This window comes from Pseudorasbora parva, chromosome 14 (assembly GCF_024679245.1).
Source record: "Pseudorasbora parva isolate DD20220531a chromosome 14, ASM2467924v1, whole genome shotgun sequence".
Taxonomy (NCBI): Eukaryota; Metazoa; Chordata; class Actinopteri; order Cypriniformes; family Gobionidae; genus Pseudorasbora; species Pseudorasbora parva.
The window spans coordinates 10,695,036-10,716,154 of NC_090185.1; the positions used below are offsets into that span (position 1 = coordinate 10,695,036).

At 39.3% G+C, this 21,119-nt stretch overlaps 1 protein-coding gene across 1 annotated transcript; it reads right to left on the reverse strand.

The window, feature by feature from the left end:
* Positions 1 to 600: 600 nt before the first annotated feature.
* On the reverse strand, positions 601 to 20,632 carry LOC137040077 (carcinoembryonic antigen-related cell adhesion molecule 1-like). Its single transcript, XM_067415492.1, has 6 exons — positions 20,512 to 20,632; positions 14,384 to 14,713; positions 9,936 to 10,271; positions 8,173 to 8,289; positions 8,012 to 8,037; positions 601 to 633 (listed from the first exon to the last, which is right to left on the reverse strand). The coding sequence occupies exons 1-6, from the start codon at positions 20,561 to 20,563 to the stop codon at positions 607 to 609; spliced, it is 888 nt and encodes a 295-aa protein (XP_067271593.1). The 5' UTR covers positions 20,564 to 20,632; the 3' UTR covers positions 601 to 606.
* Between the last annotated feature and the right edge of the window lie 487 nt (positions 20,633 to 21,119).

Sequence of the window (21,119 nt, forward strand, 5' to 3'; positions counted from 1 at the left end):
GCTCCATCACGGACCATCGGCCATCCGGCCTCGCCGGGCTCCCTCGGAACATTGTCTGACCCAGGTTGAGCCTTCGCCACGCCTACTCATCGGCCCTCTCCCCCTTCAGCTCCGCCCTCGATCGCTCCACCCCTGCCCTCCGGATCCCAACTCGGCGGGGTCGTCGCTGAGGCTCCTTTGCAGCCGCCAAGGTCATCGGTGTCGCTTCTCCTCATCAGCTCTCTGGTCACGCAGTGGGCTCCACCTCCAGTCGCCATCGCCTCCTGTTGTCGCCATGGTATCCTCTAGCGGTCTTCCTTCATGGCTCCTCCCTCCAGCGACGCCACCATGGAGCGCAGCCCTGTCTGGGTACTTGGATACCATCTGCCTTTCCCTTGCCAGGCGTTGGATTGATCAGCCTTCAGCAGCACCCTGGACTCTTTATTTCTGCCTCCTCCCGGTCAGCCATCCACCTCCTGTATCTTCTGTCTGTTTCACCATCTCTTCATCCTTCACGCCTCCTCTTCTCTATGTCACAGTTCTGTTTGTTAGTTCTGTTAATTACAGTTTTTGTGTTTTCAGCACCTTCTGCCTGAGTTAGTTGTTTGTTGTCTTGGTCACTTTCAGCTACAAATCCGGATCCTCCTGATTCACCTGTAAGAGCATATACAGAATCACAGATGTAAAAGAGAAGAACAGACAGACACACACAAACACAAACTTAAAGAATTGTGTGTTTCTTTGAGTGTTTCCTTCTCAATATTAAACACATTGTGAAAGAGTGATTAAATGTCTGTTGTAATTCCATTGTTTGATACTGTGTGGAGTGTGGGTCTAATAAGTACATAGGTAGCCTGAGAGTAAGGCCCCGTCGACATAGAGACGCGTTTAGCTGTATACGTATACATTTTGTACCGTATCAGCGTTTCGTCCACACGGATCCGGCGTTTTTGAAGCATGAATCCGATATTTTCTGAAACCGGGTCACAGAGTGGATAAATCTGAAAACGACAATTTTACGTACAGCCAATCCGTATATTTTGTGAAACGGTGATGTCATCACACTACATCCAGCATGGTGAAAGAGTTAAAGGGTTAGTTCACCCAAAAATTTTATTGATGTCATTAATGACTCACCCTAATTTCGTTCCACTACTGTAAGACCTCCGTTCATCTTCAGGCAGTTTAAGATATTTTATATTTAGTCGGACAGCGTATCTAAGTGTATGCACACTATACTGTCCATGTCCAGAAAGGGAATAAAAACATCCTCAAAGTAGTCCATATCATATGTGACATCAGTTAGTTAGTTAGAATCTCTTGAAGCATCGAAAATTTTGGTCCAAAAACTACGACTTTATTCAGCATTGTCTTCTCTTCCGCGTTTGTTTTCAAATCTCAAATAAAGATTCAAACGGTCATGAATCAGTGAATCAATCAATGATTCGGATCGCCAATGTCACGTGATTTCAGCAGTTTGACACGCGATCCGAATCATTAATCAATTCACTGATTCATGACCGTTTGAATCTTTATTTGAGATTTGAAAACAAACGCGGAAGAGAAGACGATGCTGAATAAAGTCGTAGTTTTTGTTATTTTTGGACCAAAATGTATTTTCGATGCTTCAAGAGATTCTAATTAACCCACTGATGTCTCATATGGACTACTGTGAGGATGTTTTTATTCCCTTTCTGGACATGGACAGTATAGTGTGCATACACTTAGATACGCTGTCGGACTAAATATAAAATATCTTAAACTGTTCTGAAGATGAATGGAGGTCTTAAGGGTGTGGAGCGACATCAATTTCATTTTTGGGTGAACTAACCCTTTAAAGTGACAGCTGCCTATAAATAGCTGCTGTGTCTGTCATTAATATTAATAAAACAACAAAACACAGCTTTAACAAAGATTAATCTATATAAGATTTATACAGTGATCATATTGCATATATTTATTATATATCTGTACCCAAAATGAATACTACTGTCACAAATCAGGCCTCTGTGGCTCCCTCTGATCGCCACCAGAGGGCTCACCTCAATATTTATCCCCATTCCGGACTTCATTCCCCATAATCCTTTGCCCTGACTCATCAGCCATCATTGTTTACACATGTGTGCCATTAGTCTTATCACCTCAGTCTATAGCTGTGTCTCATTTCGTTAAATTTCGAAGGCTGCGTCCTCTGGAGGACACGTCCTGTGTAGGATGCAGTATACGGAGTGTCCTCAATCAGAATTAAACGAGACGTCCTTTGTAGGACACACAGGCAGGAAGTGTCACGTCGCTATGCCAACACATTCAGTCTCGTTGCGCTCTCACGCCAAGTTTACATGAATGAAAATTATTTATAAATTGAAAATGACTATGAAATGTTTCTTGTCTTGACAGCAATGTACTGTTCTAAACGTTTAAAAAGCACTAAAGGGTTTGAATCCTGTTAACCACAACTATCTGTTTGAGGTAATACAGCTTAAAAATAAAAACAAGCTTGAACTTACATTTTAAACACCACACCTACGCTCGCATGTATATCTGGCAGTGGTGCAGTTTTTTCATATAATATAAAAATATATATGATGGTTGTTAACGGCGACGCAAAGAATTATGGGTTATCTCCAGCCGCGAAGGCTACACCTCATGCACACTCCGAAATCCTGTGAAAGAAGGTCGCATTTGAAGTGTCCTACTCATTTTTTGAAATAAGACGGCCTTATGACGTATCCACCCTTCAAATGCGACCTCCGGAGGACGCAGCCTTCTGAAATAAGACACAGCTTATATAAACCTGGTTCACTCTGCCATTCACTGCGAAGTCTTGTAAAGTGTAACCACTACAATTCTGAACGGTCTATCATGGTTTCATGTCTCTTTGTTTTTAATCACCTGCCTGTTTCTGAACTGCTCTCTTGCCTACGTTCCCTGCCTTGTTGTGTTTGTTTGTTTGGACTGCCTACAAGTAGGGCTGGGCGATATGGCCAAAATTTCATATCCCGATATAGCTCATTTGATATCCCGATAACGATATACATAACGTTATAGCAATTTTTCTGTTAATTCAGTTTATGAATAGTCTATACAAAATTGCAATGTGGAAATGCAGTTTGAAATGATATACAAAGCAAATAAAGGTAGTATGGACTACATTTTTATTTTATTTAGAACCTTTTTTTAAAGCAAGACTGTTGGTAAAGTTAACACCTGCCTAGGGATGTTAACCGATGACCGTCTCATTCCAAAATCTTTTTGTGTGATTGAACATATCCCTCGCACTCAATTTTTCATAACTCGCCTGTTTGTACTTAATAAACCAATAAAAACATTTGGCGCGCCGCGCGCGCTCACAAGGTTTGCAAAAAGTAAACACTCGAGGTTAGAGCCAGAGCAGACGACAGTATGAAGTGTGCATTTCGCTTAAGATGGGCTTACATTTGGAAATATATTACATCTTCATTTCAGTGGAAACACATAAGGTGTTGATCGTCTTTCTTTATTATTGTTACACTACCTCGAACTAAAGCGGCGTCTCTTCGGAGTCATTTTCTTAAATGAGCCGCGGCAATGTTACAAATGAGCTTCTTACGCTAGACAAATGCCTTTATTTTCAACGCGATCACCTTGTACCCAAACCATTTCGAAACTAATGAGCCATTTGTCCTCTGATTACAAACAAGCTCCTCTGCGGCGGGTCATTCCTAGCATTCGGTGCCATTTGAGTCCCCATTACATAATATGGTATATTTTGAGTAAAAATTGGCTAATAATTGTATTTAAAGGGTCATCTTACACAGTTAACCCCCCTTTACCATAGAACACAATTAAATGTACCCAGGATTAATTAATTAAAAATAATTACTTTGATTTTAGTGCAAGTATGCTAAACTGCCATGTCCCCAAGTAAGTTTGCCTAACTTCAGCCACAAATATAAGTAATAAAAATCAAACAAATTCCACATTTTTCAACATTGTTGTATATTCTTATTTATAATATTCCTCACCAATATATATTTGTTGTTATTAAAACATATTTAATGCTTAAAGTCTTTAAAATATGTTGTGTCCCTGAACTGAATGTCCCCCCTGTTACTCTGATGGTAAATCGATCTGAACACACCCCTTGACTGTTCCTCTAATCACATGCCTCTCAGGAAGTAAAATAACTTTTGGCAGCAAACTATCCACAAGAATCAAAGCAAGTCTCTCTCCTTAATTTACTCTTTTTTTCAGTGTATTAGAACGATTTATTGATGTGGTAAAGCATAACATGTCCACCCTGTTATGCTTATTTATAGTGGAAACTGATAATTGATTGTAATTTTGAAAATATGGTTAATAAACATGTTAAAAATCTTCCTCAGTGATCACTGCGCACTAGCTTGTTGTTCATCACGTAAGTAGCAGTGGCTAACTTTAGAATAAAATGTCCCTCCTGTTACTGTCCACCCTGTTACTGTTTTGCACAGTAACAGGGTGGACATATTGTAACAGAGTGGACATAATACCTAGATAAATAAGTGTTTATAGCATTTATTTGTAATTATAATCAATTTATATGGAATTTATTTGTTAAGAGGTCCGTCCGGCTTGAGAAGACAGTGTGGAATTACCTAGAACAACACATGGGATGCTGGTCTGTTCAGTAGTATGTTGCAGTAAGTGCACCCTTAAAAATAAAGGTGCCAGGAAGAACCAAACATGGGCTTTCACAGTGATGCCATAGGAGAACTATTTTTGGTTCCCCCAAAGAACCATTTTGTGAAAGGTTCTTTAAAGAACCATCTTTTTCTAACCATTTTATAGTCTAAAGAACCTTTTTGCACTACAAAGAACCTTTTGTGCAATGGAAAGGTTCTTTGGATATTAAAGGTTCTTCATAGAACCATACACCCTGCCAAAGAACCATTTAAGAACCTTTATTTTTAAGAGTGTAGTAACAGTAAGATGCTGTTACGTTAACTGGTACTTTTACTGTTTTCTTTTAGATTAGACAATTTTGAATGGTTGATGTTGTTCATGTTTCTTTCTTCTTCAGGAGATGGCAGGGTTAATTAGTTGATTTGTGGTGTGATGTCCTGTTGTTCAGTGGCGTGATGTCCACCCTGTTACCTCCTGTCCACCCGGTTTCTCCTCTGTCCACCCTGTTACCTCTGGTTTTTTTTATGTTAATTAAATAATTTCAACAAATGTTATGCATATCTTGGTGGTTACTTGTAGAAAATTAAATGGCACAATTAAATTATTTAAAATGGGGACAAAATTCCAATGAAATTTATTTTTATTCTAAAAGAAATATGTTGAAATTACCATTGTGCCTTAAAAAAAAACTATTTTCTCAAGATAATGCTTGTTTATGAACACTTTGTTAAACAATTTGCAGGGTAGAGTGAGGGACATTTTAGCTCTTAGAATATATAAATATTACAATAATTATGCATTTAAAACATGTATTAATTGAGATGAGAATGTCCGGTAACAGGGTGGACATTTGGCCTTTGCATGTGTGAAGAATTTGGTCAAAATTATTAAACAATAATATCCTGAGCTGGACCAATATATTTTTATTGTAGTGTAACAAGCCAATTTTCAGATAAAATTATAAAATCATGGAAATTTAAACATTTTTTAATAGAAAGTTACCAAGCTGAAATGGCACCGAATAGTAAGAATGACCCCGGCGCGTTTGCGGGACTCGTGTTTCCCGCTGTGGGGATTTTAAAAAAGTGACGTGGTGAGTGGAAGGGAGGCGGCAGCGCGTGTGTGTGTGAGTGAGAGAGCGAGAGAGAGACAGAGGGAGCGCGGCTCGCGGCTGTTATTTCAAATATCGCAGCATATTTTAAACTAATCGGTTAACCGGTTTCAACCGGCTAATGAGGCTCGGTGGTCGGTCAAGAAAATGTTTAGTTTTCGCCATCCCTACACCTGCCATTAAAATATTTCAATATATGGCTATATGGTGTGCCACGCGTAAAAGCCCGTTGCAGCGTCTGTGTCTGAAGTTTGTTTTGAGCGCTTATGTCACTATTCTGGCATAATTACTCTGAGAATTACCCTGGTCTGAACCGCGTCTACTACCGTCTTCCTCCATGTTTGTTTATGTATTGCAGCGTGCATGGGCATGCCGTGGCGTGAGGTGCATCTTGACGTAAAATTCTGCCGTAAACGCCTTATCGTGGCGTAAGCGATAGAGCCTTATATAAAACGATAGACATTTTCTATCGTCCAGACGATATATTTCGTCATATCGCCCAGCCCTACCTACAAGTATGTTGATCTTGCCTCTACTCCAGACTTCAATTGTGGATTGTTGTCTCAATAAAATTGCATTTGGATCCCCACTCTGTTGACTCATCGTTACAACTACAGTTGGACCTTACTTTATTTTTTTGTATTTAACTATGCTTGTAATCTATGTATTTGTTTTGTTTACCGTCTGTTCACTTACCTTTAATATTAACTTAACTTTATTAGTTAGCTAGATCAGCCTTTCTCAAACTTTTTTCAGTCAGGGTACCTTTAAGTTTAAAATATAATTTAAAAACACTGCATAACACAAATTTAAATGCAAATGTACTGTTTATTTAGACCGGACAGTAATGAACAGAGCATAATACTCCATTTCACAGTAAAAACTGTCTGGTTCTTGTAGGGCTTTTCTTTTTAAAAAACGATCCACGCTGCTGTGGCTTGTTTCTTGCTCTTTGTGAAATCAAATGTATTTTCACGGTTAAATTATAAAACAATGTAGCCAACTGCACAGTCACGTGACCCCGGTGAGGACGTCATGACAGTTACTGATGTGAGACGGATTTTTATTGTTAATTTTATATATATATATATATATATATATATAATTAATTTACAATTTTATTAATCCACTCATATGTTTGACCCTTTCACACGTAAATTTAAAACATTCTGGCTGACCCCCCAGCGTGAGTTTTTCAAAGTGACCGTTTTTAATGTGTCGCTTTATGGTTTCCATGGTGACGCGTCATTGCTTGTCACGTGACACACCGCAGCAACAACAGAGCTGAATGAATGATGATCTGCTTTTATGTTATTTTTTCCTTTTTTATTCAAAATATTCACAAATTTGTTAGATATGGCCTGAAATATCTGATATTCCGATTGTCAAATATATACAAGTGGAAGTGTTTTGTCGTTTAAACACCTTTATAACGATCGTGTTAGTTGAGCTGTATGCACGATGGGCGCCGCCATCGCCGCCGCAGGCGCAGTTCAGAAAATCAGATCTGTTGGATTTACAAGACGTGAATTCATCCCCTTCTCCCAAAATACATAAAAGTAAGTGGCAGGTGAACTGGGAGAAGAATAGAGTAAACTTTAAAGTTATTTACACAATGTGTATCTGATATGAATAAAACTAATTAACTTATAATGGAAAGGATTATTATCGCCTCTTCATTTTTCCTCATTGTGTATTTTACAAACTCTAAATGTATTGTTTTTTAGTACGTATATGTATGAAACCTAAAATAAACATAATGTGGCTGAAAACACTGAAAAGTTGTGATATATGACAGATCTGAGCGCGCCTGTCTCTGGCTCAGTGCAAGCCAACGCGAAAGCACATTTGAATTTACATTTGACCACATGACCGTTCTAATCACGTGTGAATGTGTGATCGTACGTGCGAAAGGGTTAAAAAGAAGAAGAATGTATTTATATCAATTCAAATATATTTTATATATGAAATTTCAGATTTTTTTTTTTTTTTAGCTTACGTAATTTGTTGGCGGCACCCCTGACAGTCAGGGGGCACCCCAGTGTGCCGCGGCACCCACTTTGAGAAAGGCCGAGCTAGTGGTTTTAGCTGTGGTAAGCAAAGTTAATCCCCCAACCCCAAATCATTTTTCTTACTGATCTGAAAAATGATCAGACCCGTGACTAAAAACCGTCATATGATCCAAACTGTGAGTTTTGAGATCCGTTGAACCACAAAAAATTGGAAATGCACAAAAAGGTATTTGAACTGACAAGTCCAAATGAGGCTTTTGTAGCTTACCGGCTCATTACCCTGGATCTCGCTGCCTGTGTGAACAATAATAACAAACTCAATTAAACACAGATCACTTTGGTTAATCAGAATAAAAATACATATTTTCGCATGTTTCAAATGTTCTTTACAATCTCCGTCTTGTTAAATCAGCTGTATGTAATACTCACCTTGACTCTTGCGGTAGTAAATAAAACCAACAGCAGCAGCAGCCGCAGCGACAGGCACCAAAACACCAATGACTATTCCTGCTACAGCGCCTGAAGACAGACCTGAACCTGGAACAGCTGAAGACAGACAGACAATATTACTAGAGAGCGACTGATATCAACTTCAACAATATCATTTCGATATTTACTTTGGTCAGCAATAGTTTGACATTAAGTTAGCTAATAAATGGCAGCATCTAAAATGTAAAACAACATCACAGCACTGTGCATGTAACTCATTTTATGAATTATTCATGTTAATAACTTCAAACCTGTTAACATCATGTGTTTGTTGTGGCATTGTGTGTGACGGCGAGTTCACACTGCCCAATTTTGACTCGCCAGTTTTTGCAAAATCACAGACAAATGGCTAAAATCGGAGGAAAATCGGTGCTCGTTCACGCGAGTGACAATCATGCAGTGTGAAATGTGTTCTGACTGACATACACTCTTAAAAATACAGCTTCTTAAATGGTTCTTTGGGAGGGTGTACGGTTCCATGAAGAACCTTTAATATCCAAAGAACCTTTCCATTGCACAAAAGGTTCTTTGTAGAGCAAAAAGGTTCTTTAGACTAAATGGTACAAAAAAAAGGTTCTTTAAAGAATCTTTCACAAAACGGTTCTTTGGGGAACCAAAAATGCTTAATCTGGCATCACTGTGAAAACCCATTTTTGGTTCTTTCGGGCACATTTATTTTTAAGGGTGAAGGCGATGACTAACAGCCAATAGAGACGGAGTGTATTTAGGCCACACCCACACCAGGGGGAAAAACAATCCAACGCTCTCCATTGACTTTGCATTGCGTGAAGCGGTCGAGGGTCTTTTGTCTTAAAGCTGATATGTGACAAGGTGTACACAAACAAGCTAAAAAACACATAACTAAGCTGTCAATCCCAAAAAACGAGCGTTTAAGGAGACAAAAGTGGATACAGGCAATAAGACGTGAAGCTTCAGCGGGAAGAATGGGTCAATTTTGGGATCCTGACACTCAGTATGTCTACGTGTGCAGTAAACATGTTGTCAAATATCCAAATGTCAGTTTTATAGATTATATTTCCTGTCGCTGATTATAATCCCCTCCAGTGGGCGTAGTTCTCAGTGTCATAAGTCGCGCTCTGACTCAAGTGCCTGTATCCAATTGTGTCTTTACATGTCTTTAAATGTTCGTTTTTTGGCTCAACAGCTTATAAGACTTCTGGCTTTTTAGCTTGTTTTCTGTACACCTTGCCACATATAAGCTTTTAGACATTGTTAGTTTTTTTGTAATAATTCAGAAATGACAAGGAGGCCGCTTCCCGCAATAGAAAGTCAATAGAGACGGTGTGGCTTTCAGATTATGACGCGTGTCGCTCTGTCTCTATGAGAGGGCAAGATACAGGGCAGCGGTTTGCAGGATTTTTCAGCAATTTCTAACATGTTCATGATCTTGCGTTATTTCCTCATTACTTCTTGTGTTACAGAGTTGTTGGTGATTCTTCCTATTGTAAACTCATGCAGTGTGAAACCTGTCGCCGATCCATCGTGCAAGGTGAACACAACAGCGACTGATAGTCAGTGTGAAAAGAACTGTGATCTGATGACTTTGAAAACCATGCAGTGTGAAGTCGATGTGTACTTGATGTGCATGTGAAGGTGATAGAGATAATCTTATTCTTATCTTAATACTGAGTGGGTAAAAAAAAGAGCTATATTATAGCTCATGGGAACGAAATTATACTCACTAACAGTAACTCCAAATCGCTTCACGCTGATAGCGCTGTCAATGCGACGCGTTTTGAGGTTGGTCACCTTCACTTGATATTCTCCAGAGTCTGTGTGTCTGGTGTTCATGATGGTCAGAAATCCAGTCTGATGATCCAGCTTCAGTCTGTCTCTGAATCTCTCTTTACACTGATCATCTTCACAGATCCGACTCTGATCTCCAGTGATTTCAGCGATGAGAATGTCTTTATAATACCACTTCATTAACTTATTAGGGAGTCTTGCTACACCAGGATCTAAAGTGACAGATTCTCCCTCGTTCAGTGATTTCTTATCTTGTTCTGTAGCAGTAACACCTGAAACACAAACCAACAGCTGCTTGAAGCTTTTTGAAAACAAAAAATGTGAAAGCAGTGTGGATTTGAGAACAATTTCTCATGCTCCTTAAAAAGGAACATTTATTTGATTTGCACACATTTGGATATAATAAGCCAAGTTTACACCTGGTATTAAGATGCGTTTTGGTCAGATCACAAGCGGACAATGCTAAATACAGATGTAAACGGGGTTTAAAATGTTTTGAGCCTGTCCACATTCGACCACTTCCAGAGGTAGTTGAAAACACATTAGATCGGATTGCTTTTGTAGTGTAAACACAGATGTGGTTGAATATGTTCAAACAGCCACAAAAGACTGTCTACTCTCCGCCTACAGACCTAATGTTTAAAGGGTTACTTCAGCGATTAGCATATGGCTTTGTATCAGTAGAAACCCTGGAGTGTATTCAAATGATTGTGCTTCCCCCCCTCATATCCCCCTGAGACGAGAGATTTATGCATTTTATTTCTGGAAAAATTCCTCCCATGATGCAACTATCAATTCAGGAGTGGCTTTGGGAGTGGCCTTGTAGGGCAGCGAAGCATTCTGGGAATTGTTGTCTTTCATCCCCATGAGAAAAAAATACATGTCTTTTCTCATTCTGGAAAGCACCAAATAAAATAAAAATCACATTTCTACTTTTTATTAAACATTTACTTACAGAATTCAAAAGTGAATGAAACACTGGCTGGTGAGATTTCCTGTTTGTCACGATGACGTCTAAAGTCCCGTCCAAAGGATGTAGTCCCTTTTAGCAACTTGTTAGCAACCTCCGTTTTTAAGACACAATACAATTTTTCAAAAAAATCACAAGCAGGTTAGAACTAGTGTGTTTTATGTCATAGATCAAAACGTGAAAATATTTAGAGGCTTTGTTAACCACAGACCTTATTTCAGGCAATTTAGCAAAAACCCATTCAAAAAACCCGTAGACTTTAGAGCAAGGGAAACGGAAGTGCTAAAATGCTAACTCACTTCCGCGTTTTGGCCTACAAAGTGACGTCATGACTTCGGCACTCTATAGAGATCGCTAACGTGTCATCACAATGACGTATTCACAGTGGTAAATGCAAAGCATTTTGGGAATCTGCGGCACAACGGGCGCCAGACTTCCTATTTCCATGGAGGAATATTTCTACATAATTAGGGGTTCAAGCACGAAGTGCTTGAAAACCTATTGTATTTGTGCCGGTTTTTAGTGCAGACCAAACCATAAGGGCTAGAGACCTGAAACTTGGCCAATAGGTAGTACAAAAATCGAGGAGAGGTTATCAAATTATGAGCCATATGGCCCATAGGTGGCGCTATAGCGATCAATTGCGCGAAACTGCTCATAACTCCCAGACCGTTGGCGGTAGCCTCAAGTGCCTTATATCATTGGCATCCTTGGCTCAAGAGGGACAAGACGCATGCCTCGGATTGGCTTGCTCTTCAGGTGCCAATTTTGAGATATTTTAGGTTTTTTGAAAAACCTACTTTTCCCTGGTTTTTTGACCGATCGAAACCAAACCAGTGCAGAAATGTTCTCTGGAGTCAGATTATCAATAATCATTGAAAAAAAAAAAAAATAGATTCAATTTTACAAAGGGGCTTCAAAATAGATGTTCAAGGCGGAGCCTATTTTATTAATAAAGCTATAACTCAAAAAATAAATGAGATATCCTCACCAAACTTGGTACACATATGTATGGGCTCAGTTTTTGGTCACGGTTTTTTAAGCGGGGGTCTGGGGATTCTCCACTAGGATTTTTTTTATTTCGTAGTAGGGGTTGCACCGACTAGTCGAATAATCAACGAGTCGACCTTAATGCTCTGTCATGATGCTTTAAGCTTGACGTCGACTAGTCGCTGGCCTGTAGAGGGCGCAATAGGATAAACAATTTCCTGACACGCAGGCTCTGCTTTCAACAGTTAAAAATTACAAATAAATGCATACTCTAAAAGATCTCCACATGAAATGTTTGATTATACCATCTGGATGCTCAAATTTGATCAGGAGAATGCACACTTATTGTACACGTAAGTTAATCATCGCGCTAAACTAATGCGTGCTGCATTGAAACGCACACACATAGCCTCACACACAACCATTCAGGAGCGCAGAAATTTATTATCAACAACACTGTTCTGTGATTTATCAATAAAATAGCTTAGAAACTGAGAAGATTTAGCATATATTTCTTGATAACTAAAGCTCACAGCTTCACTATTAGTAGAGAGACGCTGCCAGGTAGAATTAATTCACACGCAATCACTCACTAATGCATTCATATACATAATCTTTATTGTGCTACTTTATCTGTATCTTATTCAGAACGAGCAGAAATCTGTGAGAGATATAGCGACCATAAGACAAAAAGAACTGATGGCCTTATGGGCAGTGCGGTGTCACATGCCATAGCTGTCCTGGGCACAAGAAGACACAAGTTTCAGGCTTATTTGTTTATTAATGACGTCATCAGCGACTAGTCAACGTTGACTCGACTTTCATCACATAAACGTCGACTTTAAAAAAACGTAAGTCGATCAACCCCTATTTCGTAGATGTGACTTCCTGCATTATGGTGGGTTTGAGTAGCCTAGAAATCTAGACGCACCCTAGCGGCAACAAATCTAATCTGCCCGCGAGTGTCGTCTAGCAACTCTCAATACCTTTCTGAGCTGTAATCGCCAAACTCTTGTCGGGCCAATCACATCGTGTATAGAGTCGGTGGGCAGGGCCATATTTACGACGGCCGAGTTGCTTTTGCGTGCTACTAGTAAACACAGAAACTGGCAAACTGCGGTCTTTCGAATCAGCTTTGACCGCGACTCTGGAAGACTTGGAGTTAAGCTTTTCTCTGAGAAAAGAACAAAGAACGGCACTGAAGTCATTCTTAAAAAGGGAAGATGTGTTCGGGGTTTAGCCGACCGGATACGGCAAATGTTTAATGTATCAACAAGCTCTGTTTCACCTTCGTTGCTCTGGTTGGTTGTAGCGCTATCCTATCGCGTGCAGAGGGAGTTTGAAAGACAACCGTTTATCCCGCCCCTCGGATTGAGCTGTCAATGGTGAGTTTCCAGACCAAACATCTTGATGTGGGTCTGGCTTGTCAGGCTAGTAAATTTCCTGTATTGGTTGTAAATGGTCTTTTGATTCTATTATCATATAATGTTCAAAAGATTTGTTAGATCTGCTCATTCTGACAGGTCAATAATTATCCAAAATTACTTATATAAAAAAAGATCTTAACTGTTTAAAGGCCTTAAATGCTTGAACCCCGCTAAATGCTGCTTGCAGCTTTCATTTTTAATTATTTTCATGAACACTAGTCTGCTATGTCAGACAATGTAAAATGGCCAAACATACCCATAATTCTTTACGTTCTAATGACGTTGTCGCCCAGTTGGTCACATGTCTTGGCAATCTCTATTAGTTTGAGAAGTTAAAAGACTTACTTTGCTCTGCTGGCCGCACTGTCACAATCATTTAAATATACTCCGGGGTTTCTACTGATACAAAGCCATATGCTAATCGCTGAAGTAACCCTTTAAACATTATGGGAAGCTCACTAGCCAGAAGGGTTTTAAAGTTTGTCAGCTGAAGACCAAAGTTTGATTTGAAGATGAACAAGCACAATGTTAACCATTCCTGATTCATGACACACACTCACAGCGTCCGGCTGGTCTTGCGGCATCAGAAAAGGAAAAGGAAGCTGATTCTCACTGTGTGTTTTTCTGTCATCTCCAGGCACATTCATATGTAAATTGCAAAAAAAAAAAAAAAAAAAACACAGTTTATTTTGTCTATTAGACTGAAAGATCTAAAAAAAACACCACATTTACTCACCCGCACATAAACTCACCCCTCGAATAAATCAGGACAGAAGTGGTTGAAAGTGTACAAAAGAGATGGATTAAAACAGCAGTGTTAATGGGAATGTGTCTCCCTCGTCTACTTGTGTTCCGATCGACTAAAATGCATCTTAATATCAGGTTAAACAAGGCATAAGAGAGAAGAACATGACAATAATGTTATTGAATGTTAAAAGGCTGTAAAAATCTGTAATTTAAACCTATTGAGCTTTTAAACATTCATTAACTGACTCACCATGAACAGTAACATTGAAGATCTTCTCACTGATGCTGCTGATGCTGATGAGTTTTAGCTCATAGAGTCCAGAGTCTGTGATTCTGGTGTTCATGACGGTCAGAGATCCAGTCTGATGATCCAGCTTCAGTCTGTCTCTGAATCTCTCATCTCCATCTTCACACTGAACATCTGTACAGGCATCACTGAGATCTCCACTGATTTCAGCAATTCTAATGTCATTAAAATACCATTTAATATCCTCTTGTTCGCTAGTGCGAGCATAAGTGTGTAGAGTGAATGAATCTCCCTCCATCACTGACATGCCGACATAATCAGCATCTAATATATCTGAAAAAGAAATGAACGTTATTATGAGCCACACAAAAATAAACAACAGGTAAGTGCAGTGAAAATGTTTTTTCTCCAGATCAGTAAGGTTGTGAGTAGAGAAATATGTCTGGATTCATAATCGAACACATAATCGAACACTGGATTCATAATCGAACAGTCTAGCAAAACTAGACTGGGTAAAGCCAGCCCGATCAGCGGCGATTTGATTTCGCCCTGCAGCTCAGTCTGGAAACCTGTGCATTAATTTATCCAGCTTCTATTACAAATTTAATTACAAATCAAATTACAAATATTATATATAGCATTGCTAATACACATGGCATTCTTTTTCTTATGTTTTCACTATTTGAATTCATTTATATGTAAAGCACTTTGAATTGCCATTGTGTATGAAATGTGCTATAAATAAACTTGCCTTGCCTATATCAGATGTAAAATACGTACAAAAACAACTATCATTATATCATTATATCATTATATATATATATATATATATATATATATATATATATATATATATATATATAATTATCATAAATATCATAATTTATCTTAAAGGGGGGGTGAAATGCTGTTTCATGCATACTGATCTTTTTACACTGTTAAAGACTTGGAATCCCATACTAAACATGGACAAAGTTTCAAAAGTTAAGGTGGACGTTTGATGGGAGTATTTCTTTGTCAAAAATACTACTTCCGGTTAGTCATAAGTTTCGGCAAGTTTTTTGAGATCATGCGTCCCCTTTGACGTTAATGGGGCGGAATTTCCTTGTATGGGCCTTACGGACAATTCTACCGGAAGCGCGTGAGAGAGAGAGAGAGAGCGAGGGAGAGAGTGAAAGCAACAGGCTACGCCCATCAAAGCGCTGGCTCGTAGGCTGCGCTGCACAGGTGATGTGCACAATTAACAATGTCACCAAAAAAGTGCGTTTTTGGTTGCCAGACCAAGACAGTCCTGCACAGATTCCCCAAAAACCCCGCGGTAAGGCAACAGTGGATGTAATTTGCTTTTCCGGATCAGCAACTGAGTTGCGCGAATGTTTATATCTGTTCGCTGCATTTCGGTGCCGACTGTTTCATAAACAAGGCCCAGCTCGACGCCGGATTTTCCCAATCGCCTAATGCTGAAGGATGGAGCAGTCCCAACGATAAAGGTCCCAACGGTAGAACCGCAGGCGGTGAGTAAGACTGCTTCAAATGTCTGTGTTTAGCTGGCCACTATATGTGTAACTTTATGTTTGTGTATTGTAAAAGCACTCCAAACAACAATACACAAAGAGGGGGGAAATATGTTGAACTAAATAAGCACGCTTCTTCATTCAAATGCGCTACTATTCCGTGTCTTTCTATGTAAACACTAACTTAGCCTGCCGTGCAAAACCAGTCCGCTTACTAACGTTACAATTGTCTACACAAACCACGCGTAAACACACACACACACGTGCACAACTGCACTTCCCACATGTACACCTTCAAAGACAAAAATACGACGATATAATTCAAGTATAAATATGTAAATAACACAAGCCGCTAAGCATATTATATAGTTAGTGTATAACTTGTACCACATAGAGACGTCCTGCTCTAGTCGTTTTTGCTGCTGCTCCTGTTCAACTGCAGCCTCTGGGTCTGATTCCGGATCATAGATGTATGGCTGTATCTGATTAAAAGCCATATTTTTATTTTGAATAAAGTTTTTTTCCCGCTGTTAGGGATGACACAGCTTTACGACGCACTCGACTCAACACAATAGCAGCAGCGAGCACACGTCATTATTTAGCTCCGCCCACACGACACGCCCCCACCCGCTCGGCTTTTTTCGGAAAGACTCGGAACAGCGCATCTTTCTTATATAATTATAAAAAAAATAAAGACTTTTCGGAGATATGCAGGATGCAATGCTACTCTATAGGTACTCAAGATTGACATGACACTGACTGAAACTGAGTGTTTCACCCCCCCTTTAAATATCAAATATAGTGGTTTTACTTCAAGAGCAGGGACAGTTTTTGTTGCGCTGGTGTGAACTGTATGCACGAGCATGAGCCACGAGAGCCTCCACTGCAAAACGGCAACGAGCGCCAGATCCTCTCTCATTTAACAAACGAAAGAAATGATGCTCTTCTAGTTAACCAGAGATGTTTTGTTTTTATTAGTTAGGTTCATCCGTGCAGCAAGATGTTTCAGTGGTGTGGTGGACATGTCCCACTCATTCAGAGTACAGGGTTGGCCATGTTTCTTTTAGATAATTTTGAACATCAAATCTCTTGGCTTAGTTTGAAAAATGATCACATTCATTGTTTAGAAAGGCGATTAAAACTGAAAAATGAAACTGCCGTGATTTGCCGTTAGCAGCAGTGTTGGGCAGTCGCTACAAGTAGTGACGCTACTAGCTTAACTACATTTTTCAGTAGTGTGGCGGTAGCGTCGCTGTTTTCTCAATGAAATAGCTTTTCAGTAGCGAAGCTCTTCTGTTGATCAAGTAGTGCGGTAGCGTCCACACAAGCTAACGTTACATTTTCCCAAGCATTTCTGAGGATCAAGCTCAAATTGGAAACACAAATGTTCAGAACACGGATATACTTCACTTTCTACATTTCTTTCTGCTTTGCGCAGACGCGCACTGATGCGCGCGCGAGCCTTTCAAAGTACTCCTTTGGCAGTGAGCGCGCAAAGACGGGACAGGCGCGTGCACATTCGCAATATCTAGTTGGCGTTTTTTTTCTCCCAGCGGTCAATTCGCTGTTGCACTATGGAGCCAGAATGGTGACTTTAAAATTTGGCATCACAAATTAAAATTGTCATTGAAAACAAAAGCAGAACTGAAAAAGGAAACATTGGCATTGAAACATTTGCATTAAAAACAGTTGTATTGGCATTGAAACAAGTATTGGCACTGAAAAAATAAAATTATTAAAATATTACAATCTTATTTTTTTATTGTATTGGGATTTATTTGTATTTTTCAATGACAATCTTCAGATTTTTTCTTCATGTCACTCTTTTTCAGTGACAGATTTTTTTTACAATGTCACTGATTTTCAGTTTCAACTTTCTGTCACTGTTTTGGCGTGGAGAGGGGCGGGGTCTGAGGGGAGGGGTAAGTAGAGCGTAGTTTGCATATCATTTGCATATAGGTATACTGAAGCAGTAGGCCGAGCGTCACTTACTGGAACTCGTGGTCAGCTCTGAAGCCTCTGGCATGACAAATGTCCAGTTTACCGGTAACTTCCAAGCCGCAAGTAAGTCTTTTTTTTATCTGCCATTTACATGTGTATTCACGTGCAACCTGGCCGGTTTGCTTAACTTTTAACGGCCGTTATGCTGTTTTTTTTCTCCCGACGTCGACTGGAACATGTAAATTACTAATATTAGCCGTGTTGGCTAACTTAACTGTGGTTAATGCAGGGTCAAATATAAACACTGGTCACCATGCATATGCACCGAATAAGGCTAAAAGTCCGGTTTGGCAAAAAAACGAATTAACGTTAGGTGTCTGTCGGTAGGCTATATACTTGTTGCTGTAGTATGAGTAGCCTACATCACAACAGTGGCTAAACAGTAACATAGCCTGTGACATTAACACATACATGATTATCAGGGTGTCGGCTGTGTAAGTTACACTACTGACATCCCCAACCACACACACACACTGACATCCCCAACCACACACACACACACACACACACACACAGGAGAGCCGCTAGTTCGGCTTAAACGCAGAGTTACACAATAACTCCTAAGGGTTATGTGCTTCTATCTGTATTTAATGGTGCTCATGTGAGGGCACTAGATTCTGCTGTGCTGGTGTGATAACAGTTACTGCTGAACGTTTTGCGTTAGCACGTTTATGAGGTCTTGTGCAGCAGCAATAAGACTGGCCTCTAACTCCTAAAGAAAAATGAAAGGAGACATCACAGGGCTGGAGACTTAACTACCATTAAATACAGATAAAAGCACATTCGCGGCCCTAGGTGGGGATGTCAGTAGTGTAACTTACGCTACACAGCCGACGCCCTGCTGTTTATCATGTCAGTGTTAATGTCACAGGCTATGTTACTGTTTAGCCACTGTTGTGATGTACTCATAGGCTACTTAGCAGCAACAATATAGCCTACCGACAGACACCTAACGTTAATTAATGTATTTGCCAAACCGGACTTTTAGCCTTATTCGGTGCATATGCATGGTGACTAGTGTTTATATTTGACCCTGCAGTAACCACAGGGCTAATATTAGTAATTTACATGTTCCAGTCGACGTCGGGAGAAAAAAAACAGCATAACGGCCGTTAAAAGTTAAGCAAACCGGCCAGGTTGCACGTGAATAAACATGTAAATGGCAGATAAATGGCAGGCTTCAGAGCTGACGACGAGTTCCAGTAAGTGACGCTCGGCCTACTGCTTCAGTATACCTATATGCAAATGATATGCAAACTACGCTCTACTTACCCCTCCCCTCAGACCCCGCCCCTCTCCACGCCAAAACAGTGACAGAAAGTTGAAACTGAAAATCAGTGACATTGAAAAAAAACTGACATTGTAAAAAAAATCTGTCACTGAAAAAGAGTGACATGAAGAAAAAATCTGAAGATTGTCATTGAAAAATACAAATAAATCCCAATACAATAAAAAAATAAGATTGTAAGATTTTAATTATTTTATTTTTTCATTGCCAATACTTGTTTCAATGCCAATACAACTGTTTTTAATGCAAATGTTTCAATGCCAATGTTTCCTTTTTCAGCTCTGCTTTTGTTTTCAATGACAACTTTTATTTGTGATGCCACCATTTTAAAGTCACCATTCTGGCTCCATAGTGCACGCGCATCGTCCGCGCGGTGACAAAAGAGAAACGGCAACGTTTTTAAATCTATTGTTTCTGCCTGGCCACCTCTTGATATGAATGAATGAATGAAAGTTGTTTCATGTGTGTGGGAGACACACACACACACACACACACACACACACACACACACACACACACACACTGTTTTGTTTTTTGCCATGTTGGTACTGTTTGGAGCAGGTCTAATTTATTTTCCTACTGTACTTTCTGGACAGGACTTTTTTTTGTACAAGTTGAGTTGTAAATTAACTTACAGTTTGTCCTGCAAAAGTGCCCAAGTCTAAATTGAGCATATGCAAACACACAGTTTATGCAAATCAGACACAGATGAACACATATACACACACACACACACTCTCTCTCTCTCTCTCTCTCTCGACACCAGGGGCCTATTGCACAATACTAGGATAAGGGATGAAGCTGGGATATTTTGGTAATCCTGGCTCAATTTATCCGCTAATACAGTTATCTTTCATTATCGTTATCGTTCTTGGTATGAGTTTGCCTTCAGGGTATGTTTACATGACAGCTGTGTACTAAATTTTGCATAAAATGACAAGATCACCAAGATATAATACCTTGTCCTAGTTTTGCGCAATAGGCCCCTGGTTGTGTTAATATTATGGATCACATGTTTTTGTTGCCGAATTGATTTCGGACAGTTTTTGTATAACTAAAAAAATGTGTGTCTATATGCTTGACATTTATTGATCACTGAAATAGCATTGATTGGAATGGAGTGGGTTCAATATAAAATTAAATAAATAAAAAGTAGGCTAGCTTAGATGTAGTAAACTACTTTTGTCAAGTTGCTGTAGCTTAGCTTGCTACATTTCCCAGGAGGTAGCTTCAGTGTATGTAGAGTAACTGTAGCTTAGCTTACTACATTTTCCAAGTAGCTTGCCCAACACTGGTTAGCAGGCAGAAAGAACGATATGCAGTCTTACCGTAGTCGAATAAAACCGATAAGATCAACAACAAATTTAAAAGAATCGCCATTTTCCTTCATGATGAAGATTACCGCCCTCCTTCTTCTTCTTTGGTTCGGGGGGTTTGGAGCTTTTGGAGAACTATACCGCTACTGACTCAACTGGGGTGTGAAATATATTTAGAGCATGTAGCTACTTGAGTAGCCTACTCTCTGCCCTCCTCACAAATCATGCTTTTATTTTATTTTATTTTATTTATTAAGAACATTATTAAAGGATTGAAAGCAAAATCAGTATCTTCTAAATGGGAGTTATCCAAATGAGAGTGTAGAAAATTGTCTTTTTGATTTAGTTGGCAAAAGCAAAACCTTTAAGCTATACCTCTATTTTAAATTAAATTAATCAAATTTTAGGCAAGAAACAGACAACTGAAGATGGTACAATGCACAACCTGCACAACAAAGAATGAAAAAAAAATGGAATGAAAAAAAATTAGATCTACAATTCAGGGAGACATTGTCAGCATATTTTTTTAATTTAGAAAAGAAAGAGAGCTAAAATAATATCTTCGCTATATTGAGGGCAATAGATGGAGCCGGTGTTTAATTTTGTTTCCAGTTTTTCTA